At 36.1% G+C, this 20393-nt stretch overlaps 1 protein-coding gene across 1 annotated transcript in view; it reads left to right on the top strand.

Moving 5' to 3' along the window:
* The window catches only part of LOC124556319 (mucin-6-like), a 310887-nt gene extending 291583 nt beyond the window's left edge, over positions 1-19304 (top strand). Inside the window, exons 13-15 of the mRNA XM_047130291.1 lie at positions 2649-2835; positions 12132-12353; positions 17953-19304. Coding sequence (XP_046986247.1) covers positions 2649-2835; positions 12132-12353; positions 17953-18078 — 535 coding nt within the window. The 3' untranslated portion in view covers positions 18079-19304. The remainder of the gene's footprint in view (positions 1-2648; positions 2836-12131; positions 12354-17952) is intronic.
* Positions 19305-20393: the final 1089 nt, after the last annotated feature.

Below are 20393 nucleotides of genomic sequence, written 5' to 3'. Positions count from 1 at the left end.
GTTGTGGAAGTTGTTGGAATAACACCTCCTTTGTGAGCACCAGCACCTTTTTTTTCCAGAGAAAAATCACTGGTTGTTATAGCTGAACTCTTGTCTGCTAATCTCTTCATGTATGTTGCTTTTGTTCAAGAAACATATCAGTTTATTATAATAAAAACTACTTTTTTTGCCCAAAGCATTAATGCAACAGTCCAAAAACCATTTACACTTCATTAGATCAATTCCAGATACTTAGTTTAAGATATTGTCAGAACACTCAGGTAGAAATTATCACAGTGTACAGCTACAGCAATGTCAGACCAACAGTATTTCAATTTATCTCTGTAACTATTGTTTATTCCATATGTAAAATGGAAAGATGATAGCATAAAGATATCAATATAAACTACTATGCTAGTTTAGAAATGTTTCCATTTACATCTTAATATTTGCATTTATAGGGAGCAATTATTTCTATCTTTCTGTAATGAATTATTTTAGTGCCTGCAAATGAGTCCAGTGTCTCAAACAATAAACCTCCTCATGGTATTACATGTTTGATTCAGCAAAAACTGCATATCTGGTGGGATTTCATGAAATATGAGGCCTGTTCAAAGAATTCCGGAACGTTCATAATTTTGCACCAATGGCATGTTAGTGCGAAATGCGGTTGGCATCCCTGCACATGCCTGTACTTAATGTGTAACTGCCAGAAGTTTTATTGTTGTATGTCTGTTAGTTATTGTTCAGTGCTGTACTGAGTAGAACATTGTGTCACACAGTTTGCGAATTTCGAGACAGCAGAGTTAGAGCAGCAACGCGTCTGCATTACATTTTGCATGAAAACATTTATCGAGACATACCCACTGATGCAGGAAGCCTAAAATAATGAGTGCTTAAGCTGTACCCAGTGTTGTGAATGGTTCTGAAGTTGTGAATGGCTCTGAAGTTAAACATGACCCTCGTGCAAGACGCTCTCTGACGTTTACCAATGACACTCATGTCAGGAACGTCAACAAAGTCCTGTGTGATTATCGAAAACTGACTCTATGAGAGATTGCTGAAGAATGTAACATTTCAGTTGGATCATGTTGTAATCCTGACACTGCATTCTGTTGTGACTGAGTTCATCCCACGGCTTATTAGTCATGACCAGAAAGACCTTTGACTCGCAATCCGTGAAGAACTTTTGGTTCATGTAAATGAGAATAACATGTTTCTTAAGAGAATCATGACTGGTGATGAGACATGGGTATATGGTTATTATGTTGAGACCAAGGTTCAGTCTTCACAATGGGTTGGCAAAGGTTCTCGAAGACCAAAAAATGCTCGTCATGTCAGGTCAAATGTCAAAGCCATGATGATAGTTTGAAGGATTAGTTCATCATGAATTTGTACCACAGGGACAAATAGTTAATTGATGATACTATCATGATGTGCTGTGGTGCTTGCGAGAAAATGTGAGAAGGAAAGGGCCTGAAATGTGGCAGGACAATTCATCACAATAACACGCCTGCACATTCATCCCTGTTGGTGCGTGACTGTTGCACAGAAAACAAAATTACTGCACTGCCTCAGTCTCTGTACTCTCCAGATCTGGCCTCTGTGGTTGAGATTCATTGGGAGAGTCCTTAGAAAATGTAGTACATCAACAAAGGAGGTGGCTTGCAAAACACTCGTTCGGCCTATACTTGAGTATTGCTCATCAGTGTGGGATCCGTACCACGTCGGGTTGACAGAGGAGATAGAGAAGATCCAAAGAAGAGCGGCGCGTTTCGTCACAGGGTTATTTGGTAAGCGTGATAGTGTTACGGAGATGTTTAGCAAACTCAAGTGGCAGACTCTTCAAGAGAGGCACTCTGCATCATGGTGTAGCTTGCTGTCCAGGTTTCGAGAGGGTGCGTTTCTGGATGAGGTATCAAATATATTGTTTCCCCCTACTTATACCTCCCGAGGAGTTCACGAATGTAAAATTAGAGAGATTTGAGTGCGCACGGAGGCTTTCTGGCAGTCGTTCTTCGCACAAACCATACGCGAGTGGAACAGGAAAGGGAGGTAATGACAGTGGCATGTAAAGTGCCCTCCGCCACACACCATTGGGTGGCTTGCGGAGTAAAATTGTAGATGTAGATGTAGATGAAAGTAAAAGTAGATGCACAGGGTGCCACACCTTAGATTTACTGTTTTCTTATTGTAAGTTTTTATTTATGTAACACTTTTTTTCAGGTTTGATTGTTAAAATATTTATAATAATAAACAAATATATGTATAAGTAACACAAGTTTTTTTCTTAATTTTTACAGTGCAATATCACTATTATGAATAACATTCTTATTGAAAAGTCTACAGCAATGTATATTGCTAATAATGGACAAAAAGTTTGTTTGTATAAGGTTGTTTCTGGACATTACATTTTACAACATGTTTGAAAATGAGTGAGCATCAGATGTCCCAGAATCCAAAATTTTTGATAATAAGCTTTTGTTTACTAAGCCAACAGTAACAGTGTATTAAAACATCACACACACAGTATAAAATAGTGGCAATATTTTTGGCAAAGTGAAACATCTTCTTATATGCCTAGAGAGGGAGGGCTAAATGACTTTGGGTTAGTTTTTATACTTCCAGCTTTTAAAGATGACATGATATGTGATGAACTTTTTCTCCAGTCGTCGCTGGAGCAAGGAGCAGAAGACAGTAACTGGAGTAGGGTCGCCTGTCTTTGATTATATGGGAGCTGCAGGCAGTGCTGTGAAAACTCCATCTGTTGGTGCTCCACCTTACCAAGTGACTCTTGAAGACAGACTGCGATGGGCTCAGTTAGCAGGTGCAATGGCACAAGCCAACCATTACACTGTAAGTACTCTTCTTTTACTTTACAATGTTGTTTAAAATAAAATATGTTGTCTTATATGTGAATTCATCTCAGAAGATTCATTGCACAAAAACATCTATATCATGAACATCAATGTCTTGCTAAAGAATTACCAAGATTCATTTTATGATAAAAAACACGACAAGGGACATTCTCAAGTGTAAATAAATACATATCTTTTTGTTTGTCCCAATGTCACTTTTAAAGGGTGGAACATACAACTTGGCATATTAGATGTAGAGTGAATATCTTCAAAATGATTATATATGAAAAATGTTTTTATTTACAAACTGATGTGTAATTAACATTCTTGAAAACTGCATAATCAACTTTTGTAATAATCTGAATTTTTGAAATGTAACCCACCACATTTAATTAATTTTGAAATATGAAAACTTGTGTTACAACATAAATAAAAGAAACTTTCAAGTCACACACATCTATGTGTAATAGAGTTGGTTTCTGAAGTACCATATTGAAAAATAAGCTGTACACAATGTGGTGTCAGAGTAGTTTCTACATGCCTAATTAAAATATCTAAACATTCATCATTATTATAATTCTTTGTTTACTTATAGTTGTTGGATATTTTAAACTGATGGTTATTTTATGTTTTACATTTATGTTTTTTAGATTACTACTTCACATACATGCATTTTGTTAACTGAAAATAATAATTAACACTTTATTATGATACAAAATCATTACAGTAATAATAATCTGTAAAAAAATGCTTAAAACATCTTTTTAACATCTTGTATATAAAATGAACAAAATTTCTTCACATAATATACACGATGTAGAACACAATATAAAACAAAATTCAGCAGGATACTTAATTGCCTATATAGTCTGCTTTGTATTAGCTATATTTCAGTACATTGTTAAGTCTTGGTGAAGAGAATTGACTATATACTAGTGACTGCAGCTTGATTATATTGTTTCTCAAGTGGAGATTGACATCATAATCATTCAACAGGACAAGATCTGAAAATCTTCTCACAAAGTTCTTCCAGCATTGAATACCATATAGGTCCAATGGCTTTACCTGTGCCATTGAGCCTTTTGGGATCTTGTCCTTGGGTATGACACTCAAAGTGTTTTTTCACACTGATTCTTGTGACAGCATCAAAACTTGGTAAGTAAATTTCTGACCAGGTCAAAAGAAGTGTGAAAGAGGTTTTCTTTTCCACTGAGGGAGAAAAATCTGTGTTATTGTTAGATTCTTGGGGTAGTCAATGTGGGGAAAAAAAGATAGAGCATCATACCTGAGGACAATGGACTTGTTTATCTGGTGATCACAAAGGGCTTGACAGCACAAGTACAGCCGCATGATGTACATGACTTTCAATGTTGGAAGAATTTCATGAGAAGATTTTTGGATGTAGTTCTCTTGCATAATTATGATGTCAGTCTCTACTTGAGAAACAGTATTATCAAGCTGCAGTCACTAGTCCATAATTATTATTCTCTTGACGCAAACTTACCAATGTACTGAAATATGCCTGATACAAATCAATCACCCACAACAATTTGAAATCCTGCTAAATTTTATTTTGTGTCATATTCTCCATGTTTATTTTATGTGCATGGTGGCATAGCCTATAAAGTTTCCCCCTTCCCATTCCTTGTGTGTAGGGACTCTGTTTCCTTGTTTATTACTCCATTTGGTTTTTATCAGGGTGTTTTCAGACTTTTGGACCACCCTGTAGAGAATAATAACAGCCCTATTACATTTCCCTGCGGCATGGGGATGGAACTGTGTTATGAATGCATCAGCAAACATAATGGCAGAAAAGTATTCAGAATAAGCAGTCGTAAAAGACATAACACATGCAGTCCTCTTCATTTGTGTCTCTATGAACCAGTTTTCTGCACTTTCTTCTTTTTCAGCAGTTAATTTTCTCCTCTGAATTTTGGATCTAACATATTAGGAAGATAGTGAAAGGGCTCTAGAGCTTTTTTTGTTACATTCTGATGGGGCCCATTATGAGGACTTTCTAAAAGATCAATTCATAGTTCAACAACCGTGCAATATATGTACTGTATGCCTGAAAACCTCTGACAGTTGTCAAAGAAGATAATTGGCATCTTTATAAGTTATAACATTGTCCAAGATTTTGCTAATGTTAGCATGGGCTTATTCAGAGTTATCTGTTACAACCATGTTCTTATGCAAAGGATTCTGATAATTGTGCAAGTTGCTGGTTGCCAGCATAAGAACTGAATTATTTAATTTTTAATACAATAAAACAATAAAATTCCAGTTTAACCCACTGGGTTGAGTTTTTTTTTAATAGCCAAGTTTTTCTCAACCTTGATAGAAACCTGCAGATAGAAAAGGAGAAGCAGATTTGCTTTTATCCATCAATCCCACTGAGCTGAAACAAGTAAAGAACTGCACTACATAATGTCAGTTATGCTTAAAGTTGAATTGATCTTTGCATTCAGACCTGCTTGCAAAGCAATGCTACTGAAGCACCTCATGCTTCACAAAATGCAATCTAGTGGTGATGTGACACAACATCTTACTGAATTATTTGATGCTGTGGACAAGTTACAAGCAATGTATGTTGACACAAATGGTGATTTATTGTCAATAATGCTGCTCTACAGTCCTCCAAATATCTATGACAGTTTTAAATGTGCTATTGAACCCCATGACAATCTACCAGATGTCAAGACTCTAAAAGTAACAATCTGTGAGGAACACAATGCAAGGATTCAGAAAGACAGCTATGGTGCAAGTGGCATGATGTTTGTTAAACTGGGTACTTGCAGCGGGGTGGGTTAAAAAAATCATTCATCGTATTGTTCAAAATAAACATCCACCTACCACAGTTCAATGTCCCTTCACTCTGTAAGCATAGACTTACTAGACGACAAAAAAGCAGCACTGAAGAAAATGCCACCTAATATCTTTCCTGCAAAGTCCGCGTTAACTCTAGCAGTATTTCAGTTCTTGCAATCTCACATATATCTAGATTTCGGGTAGTGATATGGTGCATTTTTTCTCACAGTAAATGTTCAAAGAATTTGTAGATAAGCCTTTTTATTGCTTCTAGCACACATGAAAATGGGCTATCAAGTCTGCATTTACCTAACTAACATATCTATAGTTTTCTGTTCACAGTTCATACAACCAATTTCACATGCAAAGCAGCCAGAAATTTACACAAGTCTGACCCAATTGATGACGTGATCTCACAGTCACAGATCCACTACTATAACTTGAGTTTCACATTCAGTCCATTTCTGTAGGTTTCTTTAAAAGAAACTGCTCGCCAAATACTCCATAACTGAATACAGGATACACCACATGGAATTTTCATAAAGGCCAAAAGTTCACACGTGACACTCTTGAAACTCCAAACTTTCATTAAACTGTTCGTAACTACATCAGCATTAGTCACAACATTTATTAAATGTGAGGAACTGAATATTCCATCATTTTACACATAATGAGAATCATCACATTTAACATGTCCTTCCGCGTCCGAAGCTGGAGAGCGACTCTCCCGATGCTGCCTCACTCACAGCATATCTAACTAGTTGTGGGTGGGTACTACTTAATTCTGATTGGTTGATTAGTCTGACAGACAAATCAGAATGGTCCTTCAAGATCATTCTCATGGCAAAACTCGCCTAAGCTAATCACTGTTCAGAAAGTAATTTATGTCATCCCAAAATGCAAATACTAACACAATGTTTAATAAAAAATGAAATGAAATAAAATTAATCTTGAAAATAATTTAGAAAACGATTGCACTTTAAACTGATATTCTGGCTGCCTTCTTACAAAAGCAATCACCCCTAGTCATACGTCATCAGCAATGTGGGTAAATTACATATTTCCCATGTTCCAATTACATAATGTTGTACATAATATAATATTGAATTTTTTCGTATGTTCCACACACACCCTCTCACTCATTCTCATTTATTCACGCAACAACATAATAAACAGATACTAGTTTCTTCTGAATTTTTATACTACAAAATGAAGGATAATTAAAGTTTTGAAAATAAAAATCCAAACTAATTGATTTGATATATTGAGAACTCTGAATGATTTCAAATGGTAACAAAAGACAAACTGTAATCATTCCTAACTGAATTTTTCACCCTGAGTGTCTGTTTGGTGGTTTTTAGGCAATTTTCTCAGTCTCCAAAACTATTATATGTACAGCTTTGAAATTTGGAGGAGATCTTCTGAATAACAAAAAATAGTATACCAAGTTTGAAAATAATCAGTTAATATTTAATATGTTTTATTTAGATTCATAGGGGTTATGAATATACAGTCATTCTAAGTTACACACAAGCCCGTTCTCACACTGGCTAGTAGGGGCAGATATGCTATGAGTCATGGCTAAGACACAAGTGAGCAGCCTCCTGTACGTTCACCGGGCTCCATGTCTAGGTATCTTACTGCAATAAATGTTATCCCATAATAACTTGTGGCGTCACATACTGGTAATCATTCTGTGAGCAATCCAGAAAGTACTACGAGTGACAGTGACTAATGAGAACAAAAATCAAAACAAAAACAAAAAAACGAAAATCAGTGTACAAATGCACCTTTTGTAACAAGAAGGGGCAGAAACAATATGTGTGTTTTTCAAGAAGAAATTAAGTATGCAAACTTGTCCCAAAGTTTTGTGACTCCAACATTTTTTGGTGCATAGACAGTCACTGCACATTACACATGAACAATGATCCAAAATTGTGCACACATGTGACAGAAACGCAAGAGAATTTAAAGCTTGCAGACAACAATACTACACAAGTAACAGCTAAGGGAGACATTTGCAACACAACCACACCCATTTGTGCCAACTACATAATGCTGAAAAACACTTTGTACATGCCAAAACTCAGAACCAGACTCATTTCAGTCGCAAAAGTTGTGGACAGCAACCGCACAGTGACATTTGAGAAAACTCATACAGTTATGTGAGATGTTAATGTTAAAATCAAAGTGACTGCAAACAAAGTTGTTAACTTGTTTTATTTACAAGAAAATAGTCCAAAGATGTGTCATTGCTGACCGAAAAATTATGAAAGGAGAAGTTGTTAACGAATTTGTTGAATTCAAAAACCTAGTTGAAAATCAGACTGGTCATAATATTAAATTTTTTCAGTCAGACAATGGTGTGGAGAAATGCAATGAAAGAATGGAGTCCTCAGAAAGGCAGGAATACAGTGACGCCCAAGAATCCCTTACACAATGCAGCAGAATGGTGTTGTTGAACGAGAGAACCATTCATTATAACAGAGGTCAAAAATACTACTTCAGTTGTAAGGTTTTTTTTTTATTTACTTAGACCATGATCGGTTTCAGACTATCACATGAGCATCATCAGGTGTGATAATTTTGTGTTGCAACTCCAAGTACCATGATGCGGAATATAGGGTGCGGTATACCACCAGCAAGGACAGAGCATGGATTCTCTGTGCTCTGTGCTTGCTGCTGGTACACCATGTCCTATACTCTCCATCGCGGCACTCATAGTCACATCACAAAATTATCACACCTGATGATGAGCATGTAATAGCCCAAAACAGGTCTTAGTCTAAGCACTGAAACATGAAAAAGCTCCTTACAACTGAAGCAGTATCTTCAACCTTTACTGTAATACTCAGTTGCAGATGTTCTTCTGGCAGGATTGTTTGAACCATTCATTGTTTGAGTCAGCACTACATCATTTTGTGCCAAAGCCATTAACACAGCAAAAAAATCATTGTTTAACTAATTGAGTGTTTAGTGGAACTTCATGTGAGAATTTACTGCAGAGAAAAACCTGACCAATGTCATATTTGTAGATTTCATCAGAAGATTAGTCATCCTGGTTAAATTACCAAATAAAGCAAAGTTTGACCCTAAAGTCAAAGAGAGGATTTTTGTAGGCTATTCTGACTATTGGAAAGCCTGTTGTGTGTGGGTACCAGGAGATCATAGCATCATGTGAAGAGATGTAAAGTTCTTTGATCTTTACAGTTTTTAGACCAAACAAACTTACATGGATTTCTGTGAAGATGTACCAGATCGTCACCAAAGAGGAGGGATCAACATGAATTTCTTTGGAGGAAATTTCAGTGATGATAGAAACACTGAATCAGTGCCATTGTCAGATGATGAAGCATTCAGTGACTGTGAAGAAGACAGGCTTCCAATGACTGCAGGGCAAGAATTCAATCTCGAAATGACTTATCATGTGATGAAGACAATAATTCTTCAAGCATCACATCTGCTCAACACAAGATGTACCAGATCGTCACCAAAGAGGAGGGATCAACATGAATTTCTTTGGAGGAAATTTCAGTGATGATAGAAACACTGAATCAGTGCCATTGTCAGATGATGAAGCATTCAGTGACTGTGAAGAAGACAGGCTTCCAATGACTGCAGGGCAAGAATTCAATCTCGAAATGACTTATCATGTGATGAAGACAATAATTCTTCAAGCATCACATCTGCTCAACAGTTTGTGCAGGTGTAGACCAATCAGATATTTCAGTTGATGATACTAACCTAATTCAAATGCAACAAAGATCAGTATCAATAATGCATTATTTCTCTAGACCATTGAGAGTAGTTTGAGGCTGTAAATGATAAAATCAGGTCACTAATGAAAAATGATACCTAGGATATTGTAGACAGGCCAATAAATGGAAGGGTATTAGAGCATAGAACTGTTTTGAAAAATAAATACAGAAGTGATGGATCTTTGCTGTGGAGACAAGCAAGCATAGTTGCATGAGGATTCATGCAATGGCCTGGAGTTGACTATGTGCAAACATTCCCTCCAGTTGACAGATTGAAAACATTTGTATTGGCTTGGTCAGTCAAACTTGACTTGCATGTTTCACATTTTAATATCACCACTGCATTTCTCAATGGTGATATTGACATAGAAATATTCATGGAATGGCTGGACTTGCTTGTCAAATTCCTACAAAAGATGAAAGATATGGGGGAAGTTAAACATATTGTCAACAAGGCAAGTGTCATGCTCCATGCATTGAAATCTAGTGATAAAGTATAAAAAGCCATTTATGGGCTGGAGCAGGCTCTTCAGCAATGGTATGCCAGCTTGAATGCGACTCTAACATCACTTGGATTGCAACTCACAAATTCAGATCCATGTTTCTTTGTAGACAGTGAAGAAAAACATCCCATCTTCCTTCTTATTTATGTAGATGGCATTATAATCACTTCATCAGACCCAGGAAGGAAAAAAAAACAAATCAAGGACTATTTATCAGATTTGAAGTAAAGAATCTTGGTGCCATAAGATACTATCTGTGCGTCAAAGTGAATCAATCTGTTGACAAAACTGCATTGTGCTGAAATGGCTACATCAGAGAAGTTTTTCACCAACTCCGAATGGATGACTGCAAGTCAGTAAGGATTCCATTGGAAACTGGGAGCATTTTTTTATGCAACAGATAGCAGAATGTAAGATGGTACTTACACTGAAGTGCCAAAGAAACTGGTATAGGCATGCATATTCAAATACAGAGCTACATAAATAGGCAGAATACAGCACTGTGGTTGGCAATGCCTATATAAGGCAACAAGTGTCTTTTGCCATTGCAGCAGCTTAGCAAGATTTAAGTGAGTTTGAAAGTGGTATTACAGTTGGCGCACACCACATGTCCAGAATTACTACAGAGTGGCTCCAGGAACACTCTTCTAAGTTTAAACATTTCTGCTGATCACCAGTCTCTCCAGACATGAACATTTTTGAGCATATCTGGGATGCCTTGCAACATGCTGTTCAGAAGAGATCCCCACACCCTCACACTCTTATGGATTTATGAACAGCCCTGTAAGATTCATGGTGTCAGTTCCCTAAAGCACTACTTCAGACATTAGTCGAGTCCCTGCCACATCATTCCTCTGGACTTCTCCATGCTCACAGGGGCCCAACACAACATTCAGTAAGTGTATCAGTTTCTTTGGCTCTTCATTGTGTCATCCACTCAGAGAACTGGTTGGAGCATTGATGTACATGTGCACCGGTATTCAATCTGACATACTTGTATGAGGATACCGCTTGGATTTAGATCCTATTATTATTTTTTCATTGTCTTTCATCACCAATCTCATCTGTATTTATTACAAGGAAGGACACTGATGACCTCACTGTTTATCAGCCTAAACCACCAACCACTGACATGACATATGCTATGCAGTCAATAAGTTAAGCCAGTAAAATAACAATAATATTTTCATTTACTGGAAAGTGCTAAACAAATCCTTACATGCACCAAAGGAACCATAAACAATAAACTGCCCTACATCAAGCATAAGGAAAGAACCTTTTGCTACACAGATTCTGATTGAGGAAGTTACAACAATGAGAGGAAGTCATATACAGATTACAGTTTAACCTTATCCAGATCATCAATCTCATAGTGTTCATGCAAGCAGTGAGCCATTGCTCTTCCAACAACTGAGTACATCAGCTGCACTGAACCAGCTAAGGAAGTGATTCACCTGTCAACACTTATGAAGGAGTTACGTTTATGAAAACTGTCATACATCACCCTGTTCAGAGACAGTCAGCCAGATGGAAAGTTAGTACATAACCCAAATTTTCACCTCAAAGACTAAGCACATTCATATAAAATATCACTTAATACATCAGGCTCTAAAAGGGCATCTACTAAAACTGGACTATCAGCCAACAGAAGTTATAATGGCAGATGTACTGACAAAGACTCTTCCAGCACCAAAGCATGAGAAATCTGTTGAAGGACTTGGACTTCCTAGAACCACAAATGCAAACCTCAGTTCTTAATTTATAGCTGTCTGTAAAAGTTAAGAGGATGTGTTGAGATTCAAATTTTACTGCCATGTAATATCTTTTAGGTTAACAGATGCCATTAAATGAATGTTTTCAAGTCAGCTGTTAGTAGTTCTGTGTTTTTCTACATGCTGTGAGTGATAAATGAAGTTGTGGTAGAGTGTATGACTCGACAGGTAAATGCCAGACTGACAATCCAAAGGTCTGGGGTTTGATCAAGTACCTTTCTTTCTTCCTCAAGAAAAGAGCTAACCTTTCTGATAGCTTCAATAGTTTTTAATGTGTATGTTGGTAGTATTTGAAATTTTGTCTCCTGTAAGTTATGTTGGCTAGTCAATATGTCATTGTTTTCATAAGTTAATTTTCTGTCCAGTACATACTGTAAGATATAATGATCACTACAGTAAGAAGTCCTTCCTCTTCTCCTTTTTTAAAGTACATTTGTTATTTTCTCCCAGCAGCTTGACACAATGAATGCACCTACACGACCATCATCTGTTGTGTTTGGTTATCCAAACCGTGCACCTTCCATACAGCAGTGTCAAACTTCTGCTGCATCACGTGCTATGAGCCTCAAAGGAACACACACTGCAGATTCTAGCAGCAGTGAAGAAGAAGACCAAGTTGATTTACTAGGGAGAAACTTCCATGTGCCAAGACCAAAAAGCAGATCATCTATAGCTGTAAGTTCTACTTTAATAATAAACCAAATATTTATTAAGTGATTGATATGCATACAGTGCACAGTTACAACAATATTTCAAGGGCAAGACAGAAAGTTCATGTTTTGGAACTGATAGGTGATTTATAGATAAATAAGTCATTTATCAATCAATGATGTCCTCATGTAGTCTGGTATCATTTGTCCAACTTTTTCCTCAATTCCATTTCATTTGTGAATTTAAAAAGAATGAAAAATACCCATATACAGCTGCCATAACCTCTTCATCCAATTAAAAATGTTTTGCATCCTTGATGATCTTTGTATGTGGAAATATACTGCCTGACAAAAAGAGTGAAGCATCCAGAAGACATATCAATCTAAATTCATAAATGCAATGTCACTGCAGTGAATGTAAATGATTTGAGTTACAGTTTTATGTGATTGATAGAACAGCCACCAGACTGCATTAGTGTTGCTTGTATTTAGTGTTGTTATCAGGCCTGGAAGGATATGTAAGTGGCGTGAACAGCTGAGGTGTTGGGTGATCACTGTAAAGGGCACAGTAATTCCACCTATTTATGTGAGATACTACTATGAGCATGTGAGAGATTTTGAAATAGGTGTCATTGTGGGTCTCCAGCCAGTCAGCTTGAATTGTACAATATCTGAATCTGTGGGATATTCAGATGTGGCAGTGGCCCGATGTAGGGTTGCATGCAATTGTGAGGGTAGGCATATTCATTGTCAATGTTCCAGTTGACCTCATCTGACCACCACGAAGAAGGATCACCCTATTGTGGACCCAGCACACTGTAGCCCCTTCATATCTGTGCCTGGCATCCAAGAACAAGTAATGGACTCCCTGCAACATTCTGTGTCATACTGCACCATTGTTTGGAAACTAGCAGTGGCTGGACTAGGGACTTTCCATCTGGTACATAGACTGTCATTAACACCACAACATAAATTACTGTATTTGGAGTGGTGCCATGATCGGGAAGCATAGACTGGTGATGAATAACATCACATCGTGTTTAGTAGCGAATCAAGGTTCTGGAATACCCTGGATGACCATCATTGGTGAGTGTGGCCAATGTTTTGGAGACACACAGAGGTGTTACTCTGGGTGTCATCGTGTAGGGAGCCTTTGAGTATGAATTTAGATCATGGTTGGTAGCGACTGAGGGAATTTTGACAGCAAGTGGTACATTATGTGCATCCTGCATCCTCAGGTGTTTTGTTTCATGTGGCCATTTTTCAACAAGACAATGCTTGTCTGCACATGGCATGTGTCTCAATGATCTGTTTGGGTGATGTTGATGTACTCTTGTGACTAGCAAGATCCCCAGATCTGTCCCTGACAGAACATATGTGGGACAGCTTGGTTTGGACATCAGCTCCATCCCAGTGTCAGTATCCAGGATATCAAGGACCATTTACGACAGCTTTGTGACACCCTTCCCAAATGAATCATGGCATGCATCCAGACCAAAAGATAACAAGTCTATCATACTTAAACATAAATGGCTACACATACTTGAATAGAAATTTCAAAAAATATACACAGATCAGTTTTCTCTCAGTTTCATTAATCTCTCCTGAAACACAAAAACACAATATGTCTTCTTCTAGCCTTCCAGGCAGTATTTCCAAATATCTGAAGTATGTATCCTGTTGTAGACCATCTGTCTTCTGAACTACTCCACTTAGGATGAAACTGACAAGGAACAAAATTTGAATTTTGCTTCCTATGAACAGGTCAATATCGGTTGTTCCTTTAGTACAGGGTGTACATAATGTCCGGGAACACTTTCAATTATTAATTGCACAATAACTAAACATTGTACAGATGCATTTTGAAGAGAAACTCGAAAATTTTTTTTTTACAAACACTCAATATGCGAACCATGAGTGACCAGGCAGACATCAATACATACAGTAATCAAATTCTTGCCATACCCGTCCCAGCATGGCATCGTCAACTGTCATGGCATCATTGACTGTGGCAGTTGCTTCCTGTATTGTCTCCCGGAGCTCTGCTACATCACGTGGTAGAGAAGGTACATACATCAGATCTTTAATGTGTCCCCACAGAAAAAAGTGAGATCTGGTGATCGGGGAGGCCATTTCACGAAATAGCTGACCCCTTCTGTACCACAGCCGATCTATCAATGTGGGAGCTCCGTGTTTGCAACTAGGGCTGACTACCAGCAAATTACCAAACAACACTGTGGCAGTATATATGAAAAAGAACTTTCAGGGTTTCTCTTCAAAATGACATATGTATGATATCTGCACAATGTTTGGTTCTTGAGCAATAAATAATTGAAAGTGTTTCTAGACTTTATGTACATGCTGTATATCAAAGAACCCACTTCAAACATCTGTCTGTGTTTTTTTTTTTATATCTGCTAAAATAGGTACATTATCACTGTTATCTGCTCTTGAATCGCTCACTTCATGTATCAAACACCCTATCAGCACCCTGTATGGTTCATTTTCAGCCATAACTCCACAAACATCTTTACTAGGATTGAGTTCCACTGGCATTTTTAAAGATTTGGGATCTTCCATATTGAACCTCTTCACAAAGTTTTGGAGGCAAGTGAACTGACTAAGGAAGTTTCCTGTCTCTTCTCTGTATATCAATCCCAAGGAGGGTTTTGGATCACTGAGTTCTCTTATCCAATTTTTTTTTTTTAATTTATCCTAAACATCCATTTGTTTGATTTTACAATGCCAGCACACAGAATATCATCTACATGAAATTTCAGGTAAATATTCAAGTAATAAAAGCTCAGAACATAGAGGTATCTATCAACTTCAGATTACTGAAATATAATTTACTTCATTTTATTATTAAGTTTACATTCAAGTCCTTCTACAAAATTTATATGTTTGATATAAATTTATATAAAATCTCTGTGTAGGAATGCACTTAAGCCATAAAAAAGCCACATGTGTTCATCACACACAGAAAAGTGTACAGCCTTTGATAAATAAATATGCCTTGTACCTTTCAATATTTCTGGATGCATCTCACTGCACTCTGAGTATTCATTTGCTTGAAGTAATGTGTAAGTGTATGTCCAGTTAGATGCAAGACACTCTAATTTATCTTACTCTGGAAACCAGTTTGTCTAATTCTTCTTTAATTGCCTTTGTCCATTCTCCTCACCATGTCAAAATTCTAAATTAATCTTCTCCATACCCTTCTGCATTCAAACTCAATGCAGCATAGATCTCCAGGTATCTAAGTCTAATTATTATTATGTTATTTTATCACAGAGATTCTTTTTAACTGATTTCTTTTGAAGTTATGAGCTCTAGTTTTCCTTAATCTGCCTGCTGAGTTTCCTTGAAATTGCTTTTATTTTGATGTCCTTGATTTGTACTTTGTTGTTCATCATCTCATCTATTTGAACAGTCTCTATGACTCAGTCATCATCCATAAAATAAAAATTTTGTCTTCTGCATAAATAGCTTATCTTCGAGGAACAATTTTATGTTTTTCCTTACATGAGAATCTGTAACCTTCAGGACAATAACTGGTCATGAAACACTTAATGACTTGATTTAAAATTTATGAGTCAATAATAACTTTGGAATGTTGTTCATTGCATCCAAATTTATAGTTTTTCATAATTTGACCTCCATCCATACCATCCTATTGCCAAAATTTCTTCTTCATGTAAATCATAAATAGGATTAATATTAATGATAAAAATGACTATCATTATGGCATCTGACCATAATTGATTTCCACATTCACCTCCAAGAATCATGCTGTGAGATTTTTCAATGACTGTATGATGTAATCTTTTGGCCACTTGATTTTCATGAGAAACCAAATTGCTGCCCTTTTCTTTGAAGTATTTCTTCATCCCATTTTGAATGTCTTCAAGACCAGTACAACATCTAAGTGTGCTGATTTTCATATTAAAATAAGTAGTAGCTATTCCATAAAATACTTTAAAATAATGAAAAAATTCAACTTTTATTGAAGAATGTAAACTAAGCTACTGTAAGATGAGTATGAGTATTAATGAAAGTAATTATATACTTTATTCCATTAAAAGACTCATGTATTACAGGACTAAGCACCTCCCTGTCAGTCAGTTAAAGTGATCATCTTGCCTGTAAATGAGAATGAGTATGCAGTACCTTCCATGCAGCTCACATCTTTGCTTTTAGATTTGAAGAATTTGCTTTTTGTAGACCATTGCTTGAGAGTATGCACTTCAAATCCTGTTTTGCTTATCTCCTTTATAATTTCATTACAATTTAGAACTTAGTTGACTGACTTTTTATAGTCAATGTGATAACCAGCCATTTCTAATTTATTTACTACAAGAACATCTTTTATTTTTATTCAGAATTTCTTTCTGAAAACAGCACTTTCAACATTGATTTCTCCAACTTTTTGCACTAACATAAGCACACCTGCTTTAGCAATTTTATTTCTTCTTGGATCTTCCCTCAGTTTAGTTTAACAAATAATTCATCAGCTAAATGTTCAAATGTTCAGTTATCCAGTAACTACTCTTCTTAGTCATCTGAATAACTCCCAGTATCATTTGATAAAGAAAAATTGTTTTCACTTCCGTTTGTTTCTGACAAATTTGTGACTTACATTCCCTGTCATGAAACTTCCTCGCAAATTAAGACTACGTCCAGACTGGGGACTCAAACTTGGGAGCTTTGTCTTTCATGGACAAGTGCTCTATCACCTGAGCAATCCAAGCATGACTCATGACCCGCCCACATAGTTTTGGAAACACTCCCTGTCATTTTTATGATATTCTTTGAGTCAAACCTTTTCTTTTGTGGTGGTTGTTCAGCTGTATCGTCTTGATAAACTCCAACATTTTAGTTTAAGGTCTTTTGACAAAACATAGGCTCACTTAAGAGAGCTTCAGGCTTAAATTTCCAGCTGTTCAAGTTTGTGCCATCAAAGAAAAGTATCCTATATTTTTTTTTCATTTCCTGTATCATTGTTGTATGTTACGCACATCAAATAACATTTGGCTTTCCAAAAGCTCCATAATCTGCTCTGAGAACTAGATTTTTGAACTTAGCACATTCCCATACAAAAATGGATACCCCAGTCTGACAAGTACTAATTTTTTATTTCAAAACCATATTCACAGATCAACACAACAGGAGAATAACTGACAAATGTACCAAAAAGAAAAAGAAACATATACAGAGACTGTTCATTATAAAACAGTTATGAATCTGTTCAATGTACTGAAAAACAGGAACAGAACTAATCATTTCCACCACTTGTATTTATAGCAATTTTTCTCATATAATCTGTTAATCAATTTTTCTGTACATAAAAGATGCTGTGTAAAAAACATATTGCAGCACTGATACTCTTAAGGATTAGTTAATACTATTGAGCCACAGCACACATGAATAATACTGAAGATGTCCTGAATATTATATTTGCATTAATAACAGAAATCCCTTTTTGATAGGTTCTTCCTTTTCAGGAAATGTTTTCAAAAATACATTAATAATTAATTGTGAGTAAATTTGCTTGTAAATTGCAGATTTCATTTGTTATTATGTTTGTTTCTCTGTGTAAAAATTTCAAATTTTCCTTGTTTCAGAACCAAAGTGGAATATATTATGACGTTGAATATGAACCAGAGGACATCTACAGCACAAAACATCCTCCTACTTCTATTCCTCTCAGCACATACAGAATGGGTCATCTACCTTATTATCAGAAATAGCTGATGTGAGGGAAAGGAAACAAACCTGATATCAACATGCTGATTTCCAGCCATGATATGCTGCTATGTGTAGAGTTTAATCTGCACTATAAGCTATGGAACATTATTCATCAGTCTACAGACTGATACTGTCCTTCAGTATTATTGTACATTCACTTTTGTAAAAATATTTCATTTCTATGTGTAATGATGTAATAGATGTTGAAAACTGTCTATTATAATGTTATGGTGTTAATGAGACTGTGTAAGCTGTATAATGAAATTATATATGTAAGTTAATAAATCTGTATTTAACAATACAATCACCACGATCAAGACCTTGGTAACAGTAAAGAATCAGTGCCTTTCTGTTCCATCTTCTGAGTATTGACTAACGAATGCATGTTTCCAATGAAAAGAGCTATAAATATTGGAGTGGGGAGGCTTCTGATTCTGTCTTGCAATTAAGTGCAAACATGTTCATAGCTGCAAAACACGTCTCAGAAAGGCTGCAGAAAATATATTATTGGTAAAATTAAGTTATCTGCACTGAAAAATTTGTTTCTGATGTGTATTGTTTTAGTTCAAAAATAATTTTGCTGTGTTTCAGGCAGCTGTTAGCTGTCATAATGTACTTTCCACTGAAGATATTTCCTTTGGATTTTTGAATGGTCATGTTGTATTATGATTCATATACCAGATACAATCTGCACATTACTTACCACATCATTACCCCAAGTTCAAATTTTTCCATGTATAGGCAACAAGAGCCTCAGTCAATTTTTGTAATTGGTGTTCATTTTATAATTTTTGTGACATATCACCTATTTATAGCTAATGAGCAATCCAACTGTCATCATTCTCACAGTCATTTCAGCAGAAGTTAAGCCTGATTTGGCCTGTAGTGATACAATGAACAAACCCATAGGGGTCAATTCATTCTGGAGAATTGTTTAAAGACACTGTCAAATGCAGCTGAGTGTTGGAGAAGAGTGATATATTTGATAATATTGTATGCTTGAAGTTACAAATGTCTGTTGTATTATATATATTATAGCTGAATGTTCGTGTATGTGTACAAACATGTGAGTGAAACTGAGTAAACTTATTTGTATTTACAAAATAAACTGAGTAACATTATTTCCTTAGTCATCATCCATAAACTCTGCTTTAAGCTTTCAGTACTAATTTTTGTGTATGATGTTTGTTTCCATATCTTTTATCCAATAAAATTGTGTTAAAGGTTATAAGAGTGTGGGCAGTTTCCCATATATGCAACCATATAGGCCATATAGTGTTTTTGAGCATGGAAGTTATAAACAAAGCATGTGATTATGAGGTCGTATTATAAGGGTTATGAGTTTACACAAGGAGAGCATAGTATTCATTTAGAGATCTCCACCACAGACACATTACTAAATTGTTTTTTTATGTAAATCTGGTCACATTTCCCATTTAAGCCTAATTTAAATGATGTAATGCTACTACTGAGAAACAGATTTTGTGTACACACATGCAGAGATAAAGTGAGGCATGTAAGGGACAGTACCTCTATGAATAGAGAAATAATTACATAACAAAGAAGAATGTTGCATGTGTAGTTACAAAACTTAACAGTTGATTTAGATCCGTGTTAGCTCAAAACAACAAAAATGAAGTAATCTTGATCAAACATTGCAGCACTACCATAAATGTATACTCAACAGCAACTCAGGCAGCAAAGGCAATGGAACTTTTGAAACTTTAATATATCAGCAGTGTGTGTGTGTGTGTGTGTGTGTGTGTGTGTGTGTGTGTGTGTGTGTGTGTGTGTGTCCGTCCATCAACACTTGTAAACTCAGGTGCAATTATGCACAATTTTATATAAGACGGTTTAGGAAATATGCTAAATTTAAAGGAATAAACTATGTTATCAGTTAGTAACAACAATTTTATAAAAGTGAACTGGCTTGATCTACCTATTACTTTAAAATGTCCCAAAATACATTAGCTGAACACAGAGTAGCTCTTATGGATATTTGACAGAGGTATGATCTTAACAGATTTTTATATTTAATAAAAATATTTACCAAGTCAACAGACATTACAAAACAATAAAATTATGAGTCATTCTCTCATCCAGTTTCCATTGTAACTGACATCAAAGAGACGCATCACTTCATTAGGCGTGGGATGCATTTTAGGAGAATAGAAAGATGCTGCATAAGCCAAATTTTTCTGCATCACTGGGAGTATTCGATCCAAGAGGTCAGTCAAGAGAAATTGTTGGCATAGTACTTACTTTGAGAGAGACAATGTTAACAGTGACCTGCTTGCTGCTTTGAATTCAAACAAAT

This window comes from Schistocerca americana, chromosome X, assembly GCF_021461395.2.
Source record: "Schistocerca americana isolate TAMUIC-IGC-003095 chromosome X, iqSchAmer2.1, whole genome shotgun sequence".
Taxonomy (NCBI): Eukaryota; Metazoa; Arthropoda; class Insecta; order Orthoptera; family Acrididae; genus Schistocerca; species Schistocerca americana.
Note: the sequence above shows the minus strand (reverse complement) of the source record. Positions and strands in the feature narration are given on the sequence as shown.